We start from the raw sequence: 15,426 nt of genomic DNA on the forward strand, positions 1-15,426 counted from the left end.
ATACATAGCCTTCCATCTCTTATCTCTAAGCCTTTGAATTGGCAATCCCTCCTTTCAAAGTCTGGCTCTGCTTGAACCCTGACAAGAATCCTATAAATAGATGCTAGGTTTTAGCATCCCCTTCCACTTGTTTCCACCCCTGACTGCATCACATATTGTATTTCCCTTTAATAAAGATGTCTTCCTTTGCTTTCCCTCTGCTAGCTCATGGTTATCTTGTGCTATGTTTTGTCTTGTGGGTGCTCCCCAGTTCTTGTACTGTACCCTAGAATCTTGAATCTCCCTCAACATTGCATTAAGATATCTCCCTTTCTAAATTATCTTGTATTCATTTTTTCACATATATATGTGTGTATATATACTCATATATATATTCATGTATATACTCATATATGTAAATGTTATCTCTACCAAGAGAATATAAGCTCCTTGAGAGTGGGAAATGCTTTATTTTGTCTTTGTTATCTCCTGCACTTAGCATAGTGAGTGGTACATAGTAGAAACTGAATAAATGCATTCTGATTGATTGATTGATTGGTTGGTTATCTCTGGTGGGAGGGAGATCCCCACAGGGTATGTTACCATTCTTTGATGCCGTATAGCGGTTCTACAAATACCTGTTAAATTGAATTTTATATGCATACATATATGTATATGTAGGTAAATAAGTACATATGTATATGTATGCACATGTACACACATATAAATCTATGTATACATATATGGTCATGCATGTATATAATATATGTATCTATGAGCATATATAAACACAGAGAGAGATAGATATATATTTCAAAGTAAGCTTGCCTTGTTATCTTCCTGGGTCCCTCAGGCTATACATCTGAGTCATTCTTCCAGCTTTCCAATGTGTTTTATGATCTTAGAAGTTGTGTACTATTCATTTTCATCTTTTTTTCTCTTCATGTATATGCGGAACTGACACTCATATTACTAGACATCAGGGTAGAGTGATTTGGTGTTATAGTATTATTTCCACTAACAGCTGCTTATTTCCAAATATAATTTATATAAAAGCTCTGTCCAGTTATTCCTGCCTACACTCATCTTTGCTTTTCCTAAACTCAAATAGAACCATTGTCTGTACCACTTAGTTTTGTCCTTTTGTATATACTGCTTTGGATGTACAAAATAACTATTTAATTGATTAATTTCTGTATATCTTGCCTTTATAATTCTGTTTTAAAATTCTCTTTCATCTATCCTCCACTGTGCCTTTGGACACAGTAGGTGCTTAATAAATCCTTTGGGCAAAGACAATCTTAAATATTTGAATAAATTGAGATAAGGGGGAATCAGGAATCTTAAGTTTTCATTTCCTTTGACTTCAATTTATGAGTCAAAGGATAAGCGTGTATCTTTTTTCAGATGCCTCAGTATTGTTATATTTTAAAAGATGTATTTATAAGAATGCTTAAAAAATGTATGCTAGAATAGGGATTTCCATTTATGCTCATATCAAGTCATTAATGTCTATGCATTTGGTTCAAGATGTTTGATGATCAATTAACTTTCATTTTTCAACTTACATCATGCCACAATCCATCGTTATACCTCTCCTGACTCCTAAGCTTCAGTTTCCTATGGCCAACATTAAACATGAAGACTAGTCGGCCATGTGCTACAAAAAGAGTCATGAAGTCATTTTCTTCTTGATCAGAGATGTAGAAGATCATTCCATGGGAAGAACGAGTTTTCAAACGAATGGAAAACTGAGACCTGGGAAATGAAAATTAAAAACAAAAACTATCTGAAAAATGGAATTTACTATATTCTCTGGCCTCCCCCAAAAGCAAGATATTTTTGTTGAGTAATTAACAGATGGTTACAAAATGCTTAGAATAGGAAAATACTACCTAAATGCCAAGTGGTGATACTAACAATTGTCTCTCTCAGTAGAATTAATGAACTTTTGTCAAGTAGAATCAAGAGATGAATTATAGTTCCTTATAGCCTTGACTTTCTTCAATGAAAGATATTAAATTTAGGCCATTCAGTTCTTTGGAAAGTATATTTGGCAGTCTGGTTGAAATTCATGTGATAAGAAATCTCACCCTTGAGTGGAAACACCAAGTGGTTTATGGAAATCAAAAGATTTTGCCAAGAATATGATTTTTCAAAATATTTCTGATGTGTTCATGGCTTTGCCTTCATTGATAAAAGCCGAGATTAATTTGTTCTTTTCTGAGCAAAAATTAAATCACATGATACATATGTATATGTGGCTATAGCTATAACATATATATGTAAATGTACAGGTATATGTATGGACCATGGACAGGACCTGTGATTTCATTGGTTTAGGGAACTTTTAGCTGAGGAAATCCCTTCTATCAATATTCAGTCATTTTTTAGTCATGTCTGACTCTTCGTGGCTCCATTTGGGGTTTTCTTGGCAAAGATACTGGAGTGGTTTGCTATTTCCTTCTCCAGCTGATTTACAGGTGAGGAAACTAAGGCAAACAGGGTTAAGTGACTTGCCCAGGGTCATACAGCTTGGAAGTATCTGAGGCCAGATTTAAACTCAGGAAGATTTAAACTCCTGACTCCAGGCCTAACACTCTATCTACTGTGCCACCTAGCTGCCCATAAATCTTACAGCCACTCTATAAATGTTAGCTGTCATCATCCCCTCAGGAAATCACTTCATCTCTCTAGGTCCAAAGTTCTGCATCTCTGGAATAATAATAGCACCTGCCTTCCAGGGCTGTTGTGATGCTTGAAAGAGATAATGTATGAAAAGCATTTTACAATACTAAAAGTACTATACCATATATACGCAAGCTATAATTATTAGAAGGATTGGGTTTTACTTTACCTTTCAGCAAAATTTCCTTTTAAATGTTCAAACTCCTGGCGGCTGTTAGCTGTCCCTCCATACTGATAGGCATGGGAGATGGCTTTTGGACTGCTGGAAAGCTGACAGTGAGAGTCCCGAGAAACATTCTGCTTTAGGGATTTCAGGCCAATTGGATTACGAGGTGAATCTTTATTTTTCTCACTCTGTACAAAAAAAGTAAATGAAAAATCATACAAAAATATAGTGCTGAAATAGTAGTAGATGAAATTCACTAAAAATTAATGCTTTTTAAAATTTTTGTTGATTTTGACCTTAAATACAAAATGACAAAAATGGAAAAGAACATTCCACGTACACAGTACCACATTAAAAAAAGGATTCAATATAAAACCATGAATTTCCATTTCACACTCTCAACCTCTTTCGACCTCATTTTCTTCATATGTAAAAATGAGGGATCTGGGTTCAGTGACTTCTAAAGTTTCTTTTAGCTCTAAAATCTATGATCTCATTTTCTCTGAAATTAAGCATACATTTTAAAAGAATAAATAAAAACAGAGAAATTGACAATACAGAATGCTGGGAAGTAATGAACTAATAAGCTCTGAATTTTAAAGGAAATGCTAATGCAATTCAACATGTAAATTAGAATTTGAAATGAAATATAATAAAGAATATACTTATTAAAAATAATTTCACATGTTTAAGAACTTGTAATATAATAAGATTTTAAAAGATTGTCTCTTTTAATTACGCTCACCATTTCTTTTTCTTGTATTCAAAATTTAGGCATTGAGTAGGATCATAGGCTGACATTTTAATTTGGACTGAATTTCAGAAAATTAGTAAAAGAAAATCACATATAATCTGATGTTCCCCCACAATTTGACTATTTCACAGTATATCTTTTTGGGTATGGTAATATTTTGATTCAGATATTTTCTTTTTTTAATATTCCCCCCCATTATATGCAAAAATGATTTAACATTCTTTTTTTTTTTTAAGTTCTGAGTTCCAAATTCTATTCTTCCCTCACTCTCCCTCCTCCCTGAGATAGTAAGTAATCTAATATAGGTTATATATGTGCAATCATGTAAAACATATTTCAGTATTTGTCATTTTGTAGAAGAAAACTCACTCCCCCCCAAAAAAAATGAGAGAAGGAAAGAAAGTGAAGAATAGCATGGTTCAATCTGCATTCAGACTCTATCAGTTCTTTCTCTGGAGATGGAAAGCATTTTTCATTAGAAGTCCTTTGGAATTGTCTTGGATCATTGTATTGCTGAGAATAGCTAAGTCATTCACAGTTGATCAACATACAATCTTGCTATTGCTGTGTGCAGAAATTTTCTTTTTTCTTTCTTTTTTTTAAACATATTTTCACATTAGTCATGTTGTAAAGAAGAATTAGAACCAATGGGAGAAACCATGAGAAAAGAAACAACAATAACAAAAAGAGAGCAAATATATGCTTCAATCTGCATTCAAATTTCGTGGTTCTTTCTCTGGATGTGGATAGCATTTTCCATCATGAGTCTTTTGGAGTTGTCTAAGATCCTTCCATTGCTGAGAAGAGCTAAGTCTATCAAAGTCAGTCATTGCACAATGTGGCTGTTCACATTGTGTACAGTGTTCTACTGGTTCTGCTCATTTCACTTAGCATTAGTTAATGTGAGTCTTTCCAGGTTTTTCTGAAGTTTGCCTGCTCATCATTTCTTATGAAATAATAGTATTCCATTACATTCATATAACACAACTTGTTCAGCCATTCTCCAATTGATGGGCATCCCCTCAATTTCCATTTCTTGGCTACCACAAAAAAAGTGCTGCTATAAATATTTTTATACATGTGGGTCCCTTTCCCAATTTTTGATCTCTTTGGGACACAGACCAAGAAGTGGTATTGCTGGGTCAAAGGGTATGTACAGTTCTATAGCCCTTTGGGCATAATTCCAAATTGTTCTCCAGAATGGTTGGATCAGTTCACAACTGCACTAACAATGCATCAGTATTCCAATTTTCCTACATCCTCTCCAACATTTATCATTTTCCTGTTTTGTTGTGTTAGCCAATTTAATAGGGGTAATGTGGTACCTCAGATTGGTTTTGATTTGCATTTCTCCAATCAACAGTGATTTAGATAATTTTTCCGCATGACTATAGATAGCTTTAATTTCTTCATCTGAAAAGTGCCTGTTCATATCCTTTGACTATTTATCAATTGGGGAATGACTTGTACTCAGTTTCTCTATATATTTTAGAAATTAGACCTTTATCAGAGACATTGGTTATAAAAATTGTTTCCCAGTTTTCTACTTCCCTTCTAATCTTGGTTGCATTTGCTTTGTAAGTGAAAAAACTTGTCAATTTAATGTAATCAAAATTATTCATTTTGCAATTCATAATGTTCTCTGTCTCTTGTTTGGTCATAAATTATTCCTTTTTCCATAAATCTGACAGGGAAATTTTCCTTGTTCTCCTAATTTGCTTATAGTATCAGCTTTAAATCTAAATTGTGTACCCATTTTGATTTTATCTTGGTATATGGTGTAAGATATTGGTCTATGCCTATTTTCTGCCATACTATTTTCCAGTTTTCCCAGCAGTTTTTGTTAAATAGTGAGTTCTTATCCCAGAAGCTGGAATCTGTGGGTTTATCAAACAGTAGGTTACTATAGTCATTGAATGCGATCTTGTGTATCTAACTTATTCTACTGATCCATCACTCTATTTCCTAGCTAATACCAAATAGTTTTGACGATTGCATGCAGAGATTTTCCTAATGAAAACACGCAGTGCTCAAGTTTGGAGGGGCTTAAATAGACCTCATTAACATTGGAAAGGAAAGCTTGGTTTACTATAGTAGCTTATAGCCTGTATTTTAGTAATTAATTTTAGGTAGGGAAAGAGTGACACATAGAAAGATTTTGCTAAGCATAATGGAAGATACCAGAAGGTAAAACATGAAGAACATATATTTAACAACATTCTTGTAGCATCTTTTATATAACTGAATTGATGTCATGATGCCAGTAAATCACAATATCTGAAATCAAGATATGTCATTTTTCATATATAATGGCAGAATAAATAAGTTCCATTCAACACTGATCTCTCCTAGTATTATATCAAATAGCTGGTGAGAGGAAATTAAGAAAGTTGCTCAATACAACTTACCTTTTTGTTCTTATCTACTTTGGGCTTTGAGGAATTTTTCCCCTTTTTGTGGAGCAGAGAAACTGGTGCTGATTCAATGGGGCACTCATAGAGGGAGGTGTGGACTTTCTCAGAATACCGTTGGAAATCTTCAACCTCTACATCCCTGTCCAACCTATGTTGCGGGTTGAAAAAAATAAAGTTTCCTTAAGGGCTGTTCAAAACTGGGAAATTAAATCACTAACATAAATTTATTGGTAAAACATGACTTTAGTTTTTTTTTTATTCTTCATATAATCTCAGCACCTGATACATAGTAAGTTCTTAATAAATGCTTTTTGATTGATAGATAAACAAGTCTAGAAAAGTCCCCTGGCTTCATTGTAATCTTAATCAAGACACCTTAAAATGTGAGTTAGTCAACAAGCATTTTTCATATATAGCTATGTGCTTAGAACTTCCTAGAAGTGACAGCTGCTTTCTCCTTCAATATTTCTTTTATGTGAGTAGAACTTTTTATGTGTAACTCAAACTACATTCAATTCCTCCCTTCTCAATTCCTGAATTCACTAACATCACTCAGCTGAATGGCTTTATTTTAATTTTTTATTAATTCAAAATTTTAACATTAACACTTCATAGATATCTTTTTGTATGGACAAAATTTTTTTCTAGTAGCCCCCTCCCAAAGAGCCATCCTATATAACAAATAATATTTTTAAAGAAAAAAAAAAGAAAAAGAGGGCAGAAAGGAAAAAAAATCAGCAAAATCAATCAATATATCAAAAAAGTCTGAAAATACATACAATATTTCACACTCGCAGGCTCCCCTCCCCCAACCTCTGCAAAGGAGTAGGAATAAGAGTGTCATCTCCTAGCTCTTCTTTTGAACAGCTTTATTTAAAGCTTTGGAATTTAGTTTCAAAAATTTTAAGAAAGTCATCATTCAGGACATTTCCCTTGTATTGTACCACTGCTCCATTGCATTGCAGAGTTTTAAAAGTTTTCCGTTTTTGCCTCCTCTTTGAGAAGACCAATCATATAATTTTAGGATTAGAAGGCACCTGAGGCATCATGCTTTGCAAACCCTACCCAAATGAAAAATCCACTCTGCAATATTAGTATTGTATCTGCTACTAAAAAAAATTATTCAGCAATGATGGTACCTTCTTTCTCAGGTACACTGGGTAACTTATGATGGAAATAAAACACACCTGGTGAAATAGGCGTTGCTTATGCATCCAGTGAAATTAGCATACTGAGAACTGACTGGTGAGCCGCCAAAGTAGAACTTGCTCTCTCTGGCCGGAGTCTGCTCTGTTTTTCCTTTGCTTGGGTTATTTTTACCCAATTTGTCTTTATCCACTATGAGTTCATATCTGCAAAGAGAAAAGCTTCCTCACCAATTGTCCATTCAATTATTCAGAGTGAACAGGGTGAATAGGCACTGAATTTGGAGTCAGACCTGGGTTTGGGTCATGTGCCTATCTGCTGTTTGCTATTTGGGTAACCCTGGACAAGTTAAAGTCACTTTATCCCTCTGATCCCAAGTTTCATCATAAGTAAAGTGGGAACTATAATATTTGCACGAGCTTTGCTAGTAATTAAGTGATCTGCTTTGTAACCATGAATCATAGTTACATGGTTCATATAACCATAGTTTATATAACCACATGGTTATCTGTAACCATATGTTAATGTGAGGAACTGTTACTTATTTTTTGGACTTGATCTGTGATCTCACTGCTGTAGGCAACTTCCAGTGAAGAATCTCTATCCATGCAAATCTGCAACTCTTTTATAAGTTACGGTATTAGAGAGGTGCCTGGAGGCACTAAGAGGTTTTAATAATAATAGTAATAACAATAATAACAACAAGCATTTATACAGTGCTTTAAGTTTTACAAAGCAATTTACAAATTTAATCTCATTTTTTCCTCACACCAACACTGGGAGGTAGGGACTATTATCCCCATTTTATAGTTGAGGAGACTGAGACAGATAGACTACACAGCTAGTAAATGTCTGAGGCAGGATTTGTACCTAGGTCTTTCCAAATCCAGGTCCAGTATTCTATCTACTGTATCACTTAGCTATCCCCAAGATTGTGAGTTGTCGAGAATCACATGACAGCATGTCTTAAAAAGGGGATTTGAACCTCTCTTCCTGACTCCAACACTAGCCCTCAATCCACTATGTCATTCTGCCTCTAATTATATTTAATACCAAGAAGAAATGTCAGTGATTCAGAACAGTGTAATGCAATATTAACCATGACTACAGGTAATGGGAAGAAGAATCACTTGGCAGGTCAGAGTAGGATATTTGACGTATATTATTATCTCTAGGTTTTTATATGTAGCAGTTATCCTGTTGAGTTAGATCATCAATTATTTGCTTTGCATTATTCAAAGAATCAATCCCTTCTTCTTCCTGCCAGTTAAGGATGAAAAGTAAAGTAAGCCAATAAAGATAAAGATTTTAGGTAATCTGACAATGTCTGCTATCCTCCTTTGGGATTTGTGAGACAAACAGAACCCACTCAATCACTTTTTGGCCATCTTCTGACTAATATTGACTGGGAGAACATTCACAGTTCTTTAGTTGATCATGTAAATGAAGTCTTTTGGGTGGATTTTGATTACGGAAGTACAGGAAGATGCCTTTTCTAAATGAGTGCTGGAGTAGACCCAGGAGAAAAGCAGTTATTTCCAGAACTGGTTTCTAGTCACTATGGTTTCCATTTTTTTTTATCTAGAGACTTTCTTTATTCTTTCAAAAAGCAAATTCAGAAATTCCTAGTTTGAAGATCAGTAATTAAAGATTTTATGATGAACCACAGTTATGGGTTAATTAATAATTAAATGTAGATTCTGAATGTTTTGTTTATTCACTTAGTGCATATTCATGGAATGACAACCTTCCATGTTCAAAGGTGCTCAGAGGGTTAAAAGGCCTTAGAAAGTTGGGAGGAACTTATCTGTATGTTTCAAGGATTCCACCAAAGATTCTATATTCTGATATTTCTGAATTTTAGTAACTTAATTTAAATATATGTTAACAGATCTCAAAATTAAGTCATACCTTTAAAAAGAAGTCAAGTTGGCTTTTATTTCTCTGAACATATGAAGATCAGAGGTGCATTTTTTACATTAGGTAGTAGAACAATAAGCCATCTATGTGCAATAGATTTACTTGTACTTTATAACCAATATTTCAAGGGCAAAAAGAAAATATGGCAGAATAGTAAAAAAACACTAAAATATTATACCTTGTGGGTGATATAGAGGCAATGATGAAATGAGACTGACCATCATCGTACTGTTTATCTGTTGATTGAACTTTGATCCCCTTTACATTCAATATCACTGTTCCCTTATCCATGGAAATGGAGAATATATCCGACTGAAAAACAAGCAGAGGAGTCTAAGTAGGGGGTCCAGCTATGGATAAAATTTATAAGTTATGTAATTTTTTTTCCAAAGTGTTACTAGAACAGATGGATCACAAGAAAACTGAATGCAAAGTTAAAGGATGTCTTAATTTTCTGCTGACTTCCAGGATAAAATTAGAGCCAGATATCCATGGGGGAAAAACAATTCTGCCAATTGGAAATTTTTGGTAAGGAAGGAGTTAAGGTGGTGACCAGCTCCATGTCATACTGTAAATGGTAGTCACCATGAAGCAGTTCTCTTTTTCTTTGCAAAACTTTCCTAACTCTGGCTCCTCTCCCTATTGTGAACCCTTCATTTATATTTTCCCAGAGGCCATAGCATCAAACCCCCTTGGTCACAGATAACACTATCAGGTACAATTAGGTGTCATGGCTTCTATGTGCTCTCCTCTTTGTCACTGATCTTTGTATGTGGTCTTAACATGTTCTAGTCTGCGATTTTGAACTGCAATTCATCCCCTATTCCTTCTGGTGATGTGTTCATGACCTTCCTTTAGTGATCTAATTCAGATTCCTTGTGTTACCATCACCTTCTTTCCAGATCCATGATCTTTGGTCTTTCCATCCAGATCCATGGTCTTTGACTTCAGCTTAGTAAGACCAGCCTCAGCTGCTAATTCCACCTTTTTTTTTTTTTAAGGCAATTGGGGTTAAGTGACTTGCCCAGGGTCACACAGCTAGTAAGTGTCAAGTGTTTGGTCTGAGGCCAGACCACTGAGGCCAGTGCACTGAGGCCAGTGCTCTATCCACTGTGCCACCTAGCTGCCCCTAATTCCACCTTTTGTTTAGCAGTTTGGCTCCCCTATTCTTGGTCTTGGACTCAAACTCAGGCATAGAGCTCTGAGCCGTATCTCTTGACACATAAGAATTTTCCCTCTGTCTAAGAAGTCCCCAATCCTCAACAATCGTGCCTTTCAGAGCTTTGTTCCTCTTTTGTTTTTTGTAGTACTTACAACAGTAATAATCTTGGGATGAAATATTGTATTTTTCGTTATTTGGAGCTGCTATACAACATATAGGTTAACCCAATGCTTTGAGGGCTCTGGTTAGGCAGAATAAATTTTTTTCTGTATTTTATTAATTCTTTATGTACAAAATTTGAGAGGCAGGGTGGTTCATTGGAAAGAACATTGGATTTGGGGTCAGGAGACTGGTTTCAGTACTGACCAACTTCAGTTTTGTGACCATGAGCAAGGCAGTTAACTACTCTTACATTTCAGTTTTCTCATCTGTAAGATAGGGATAATAATCACACTATCTACCCCGTTGTCATGAAGGAAGTGCTTGGTGAAGCTTAAAGAGCCTTACACATGTGAATTTTGATTTTTCTTGTTGATACGTACATTATGGAATGAGATTTTCCGAGAAGTTAACTGACTTGCCCAGGGTCACAAGTAGAATTTGAAATCATGTTTTCTTGATTCTATGTCCAGCACCCCTCATAGCCTTAGAGAGTCGCTCTGGGGTAACACAGACAATATGTTAGAGGAGAGGACTTGAGCCCAGGTCTTCTTGACTCTGAGGCTTGCTTCTTTGTCTCATGGGCCATGCTGCCTCCGAAATTCCCACGTGAGGCATTTATTGACAAGGTAGTTCTATGCTAACAATTTGTTATCATACAGATTTGAATATGCTCCAGGTCAAATCCCGTCCCCTAAGATACATTAAATACAACTGGTTAGCCTATAGCATGAGTGCTGCCCTCTCACATTAACAGGATAAAGTAGTTCTGCTGTAACAGATATTTTCTTCTTGGCTTTCGTTGAATGTTTATCCTTTAGGAACGCCGTGACAAAACAGAAGAAAGGAAACAGTGAATCAAAGAGATAAGATTCAGCTTGCTCCATCCTTCCTTACTCCTCAGTCATATCCACCCCTACTGAGTCCTTAGCGGAGGCTGCTTTCTGGAACAAAGAAGATTCTACCACTTGTGATATGAAAAGGCCTTATCTCAGTAGCAGAACTCACACTAAGTGCTTCTGGTCAAATTTTTCTTGTCCCCAGATATGATATATTTATATTGAACTCACTGGGGATGCTGCATGTATAGGGAATGTACATGAGAACCAAATCAGCCCTATCTCTTCACTGTGCACTGTGTATACCGAAGCCTCAATAAGGGGTCCTGAGCCATCTGCAGTATTCTGTTGCAGAAATAAACTATTTTCTCCAGTGTTCTATAGCAGGCCAGGACACATATATGCACTCCTTTCGATTTCTTATAAGCTATAGCATATATCCACTTGCTCTCAATTTATATTGTAAAATTGGCATATTTAGTTCACGTCTTGTATGTATTGTACATACTTTCTGAAACTAGGCAGGATATGCATTTGTTTAAACAAAAATGCTTTAGATTTAAAGTTAATCTGAATTTACTACTAGCTTGAGGTTATTTTTGTTTTGGAATCAATGTGACAGTTAGGATGAGGCGTTTCGCCCAGTGTCCTGTAAAAGCAAATACTCACCCCTGCAGCATAATAGAGTAGTAGTCCATTGGGCTGCAATGTCCGGAAATTAAAACCTCCTTCAAAGGCATCGAAGAAAGATATTTTCTGACTTGAAGCAATGAAACCCTGTCCATTGAAATATGCTCTGCGGGATATCTGCGTGCCAATTAAAGAATACACATAGGGCATGCTGTAGTTTTAAAACAATTAAGAAATGCTAAGACCAATGCTATTTTTTTAGGTTGTGAAGATTATAATTTTTGTGTGAAAAAATTCCCATTTTCCCTAGTCAGATTACAATGACATTTAGACATATTCATAGCCTGTCAAAAAAGCATTTGAGCAAAAATAGCTAAATGAGCTGCTTAATTAGAATGGTTCCCTGAGTCTTGGAAGAAATGTGACCTTGATGTGAAGACAGGTTTTGCTAAATAAAGATTACAGGCTATAGAAGGATATAATCTATTTTTCATTAAATATATTATATAGTAAATGGAGATGACATTTCTTTAGACTTAGTCCTACATGGGACACTAGAGAGGGACATGCTGGTTGGGTTACATAGAATATAAACCCTCAAAGAACATTTGAAACATTCAGATGAATTGAACTAGACTTTTCGAGATTTTTTTTTTTATTTTCCTGTGTTGGAGACAAAACCCAAAGGGAAGATCTAGGAAAGGGAAGGAGTGGGACATGAACAAACAGGAAAAGAAGGAAGAGGTAATTGTGGTAGTACGGGGTATGCAAAGAAGGTCTCTGAGGGCTAGGACTATTGTACCCATTTCTTTGATAGTACTCCAAACTAGATTACAGTTATTCCTTTCCACATAGATGGGGCCCACAGTGCCCCTGTGATCTGGAAAATCTGTGTAAAATTTTTTGGCCCTCCCTTTGTGTCAGAGAAATCTGAATTATTATGGCATTAAGAGATAAAATATGTTGATATTATACAATACTATACACATACTTTATTCATTTCTGAGTTTCTAAACTTTTTCTGTGTTGTCTGCTGGGCTTTGCATGTCATCTACGGCTTCCATAAAATTCCTCCCAGATTTCTATTTAATTTCTTATGCTGACCTGTGATATATCAAAACTGCAATGGGGAAAGTAGGGATGTGGAAGGGATAACTGTCTATCATGCTACGTGCAAGGTAATCACTCAGAGAATGCATGGGACTGACATTATTGATTGGTGGTCAGGTCTCAGTTCTTAAATCTTCCAGTACACTGGCCTATTGATCTGGCTAGAAGTGTTCATGGGAGGTGAGCCCACTACTTTGGAGAAGCCTGTGTAACCTTTCCCACTTTATTTGGACAGCTAATGTTGCAGAGATTTCTCTTTCTTGGAAACAAAAAGCCTCTTCTAGTGTTAGTATATCCAGTAGCTTGGATTCAGATTATGTATTTTTTCTGATTAACGAGCATTTATTTTTTCTCCCTCCCCCCACTGGGGGAAAAATAAAACCCTCATAACAAATATGGATAGTCAGATCGCATGCTGAAAATGACTGGGATATGAAAATAAGAACTCTCAGGATACATTTTTGCTCTGGGATTTTTTAAACTAGAACTTTATAATCATGTCAAGGACTAAAAGTATTTTGAAGTGTTGGTTTGTTTCTAATCCTTCTTGTTACCTGGCAGCATTCTAAACCAGAGATGTTACAGGTTTTGAAGATAATGTACTGTAAGGCATCATATATACCTGATTCTGAGCTTTATCAGTTGTTTTCTGGAATATTTGCAGCTATACAGATCTCACCAATTCAACTGGATTTTATCATATTCAAAATAAAAGCCATGTCAAATCATAAATCTATTCATTCAACAGCTTAAATGTTGTATAACGGCTTTGTGCAAGGTGTTGTGCTAGATTTTGTGGAGGTGACAGTCCTAAGAAACTTGTTAGTCTGATGGAATAAGTATGTTTATAGGTAGGCACATTGCCACAGCATGTTGGCCCTACTTAGGAGTTCATTCTAGAGATAGAGTTCAGCTGCTTCAGATTGTGAGTGGAAGGAGTAGGGCTTACAAATGGGTAAGATTAGATACTCTGCTTCCAAAAGCATAAGATAAGGAGGAAGAGTAGGTTCCCCAAAGTAAATATTTGAATTAATCTCTAATACTTTAGCTCCTTCTTTTGAAAACAGAAGAGATGATTTCCAAGGTTTTGTCCTGGCTCTGTGATTCTATTTCTAGCTAGGAAAACCAACTATTCTTAGTAGCAGGGAACCCAGAGTCTGTATACTGTTACAGAGGAGATAGACTGAGGACTCACAAATGCACTTGTCCTATAAATCAGTGATATTAGCTTCTTTCTGGCATATTGATTAAAACTTACAAGTGAGTCTTCTGGGCAACCATAACCAACTCCCAAAGTTTCTGGCAGCTCCAATAAATTGAAATCCTTCTTTTGGAACTGGAAACCCTTCATGCAGCCCCTGAAGTTGACATCTAATGGAAGGTGTACTTTTATGTTACTGCAAAAAAGAAAATCAGTTTAAATTCAGGTATTCTAATTTTATCCTCACATAAGACATACCACTGAAAAGGACAGTTGTGAGGTTTTTTTTTTTTTTTTTTGGCAAGGCAATTGGAGTTAAGTGACTTGCCCAGAGTCATACAGCTAGTAAGTGTTATGTGTTTAAGGCCAGATCTGAACTCAGGTCCTTCTGACTCCAGGGCTGGTGCTCTACCCACTGCACCACCTAGCTGCCCCTAGGATAGTTGTTTTTTAAATGACATAATTCTTATCTGTTTCTCAGTAAAGTAAATGTGTTTATAAGACTGATTATAAACTGTAGAAAGAATTTGAGGTATCTTAAATCTTTAGACTATGTGGCATTTGATCATCTACACCAATCTTGAGTTTGAATAGAACTATAAATATAGAACTTAAAATATAATTTAGAATTTTAAATTAATCTGAAGTTACATAACACTGTTACTTTATAAACTCAATAAAGCCAAAGTTAAACTCATCACTTTTCTCCCATAGACCAGTTCTTCATCTTGACTTTGTTTCTTTCAGTGGCATCACCTTTCTCTCAGTCACTCATAGTGGAAATTTTAGAATTGTCCCAACCTACCCTATCAGTTTTATCTCCCATTGCTTCTCTAAAGATAAATGTGATGCAATTGTGTGAACTGACAACTAAAAAAGCAATATTAGGTTGTCTTAAAAGAGGGAGAGAGTTAAGAATGAAATAAGTGCTAGCTTTGCTAAAATTTTCCCTGATGAGACTAGACATGAAATATTCCAAAGAAAGAACTAGACCTGATATATTCCAAAGATAGTGTGAAGACTATTGACCATGTTATATGAAGATTGGTTGAAGAAATTAGGGATGTTTTAGCCAGGAGAATAAATTAGACTTAATTTGCTTGGACCTTGGGGGGCAGAAATAGGAGCAAAGGAGCCAAGTTACAGAGAGAAAGATTTTAATTCTGTGTAAGGAAAAATTTTCTCACAATTTGAGTTCTTTCATAGAATGGGCATCTCAGGAGGTGGTAGATTTTCCATGACTGGAGGTTTCAAATGA

General features: G+C 35.6%; 1 protein-coding gene across 3 annotated transcripts in view; it reads right to left on the bottom strand.

Moving 5' to 3' along the window:
- LAMA4 (laminin subunit alpha 4) overlaps positions 1-15,426 on the bottom strand; it is a 188,198-nt gene that overhangs the window by 15,081 nt on the left and 157,691 nt on the right. For all 3 annotated transcript variants that reach the window (XM_027848621.1, XM_027848619.1, XM_027848620.1), the window contains 7 exons: positions 14,226-14,364; positions 11,897-12,034; positions 9,246-9,379; positions 7,189-7,353; positions 5,996-6,149; positions 2,837-3,021; positions 1,548-1,737 (listed from right to left, as the gene is read on the bottom strand). In XM_027848621.1, coding sequence (XP_027704422.1) covers positions 1,548-1,737; positions 2,837-3,021; positions 5,996-6,149; positions 7,189-7,353; positions 9,246-9,379; positions 11,897-12,034; positions 14,226-14,364 — 1,105 coding nt within the window. The remainder of the gene's footprint in view (positions 1-1,547; positions 1,738-2,836; positions 3,022-5,995; positions 6,150-7,188; positions 7,354-9,245; positions 9,380-11,896; positions 12,035-14,225; positions 14,365-15,426) is intronic.

The sequence above is a fragment of the Vombatus ursinus genome, unplaced genomic scaffold (genome assembly GCF_900497805.2).
Source record: "Vombatus ursinus unplaced genomic scaffold, bare-nosed wombat genome assembly UNPS02006779.1, whole genome shotgun sequence".
NCBI classification, from domain to species: domain Eukaryota; kingdom Metazoa; phylum Chordata; class Mammalia; order Diprotodontia; family Vombatidae; genus Vombatus; species Vombatus ursinus.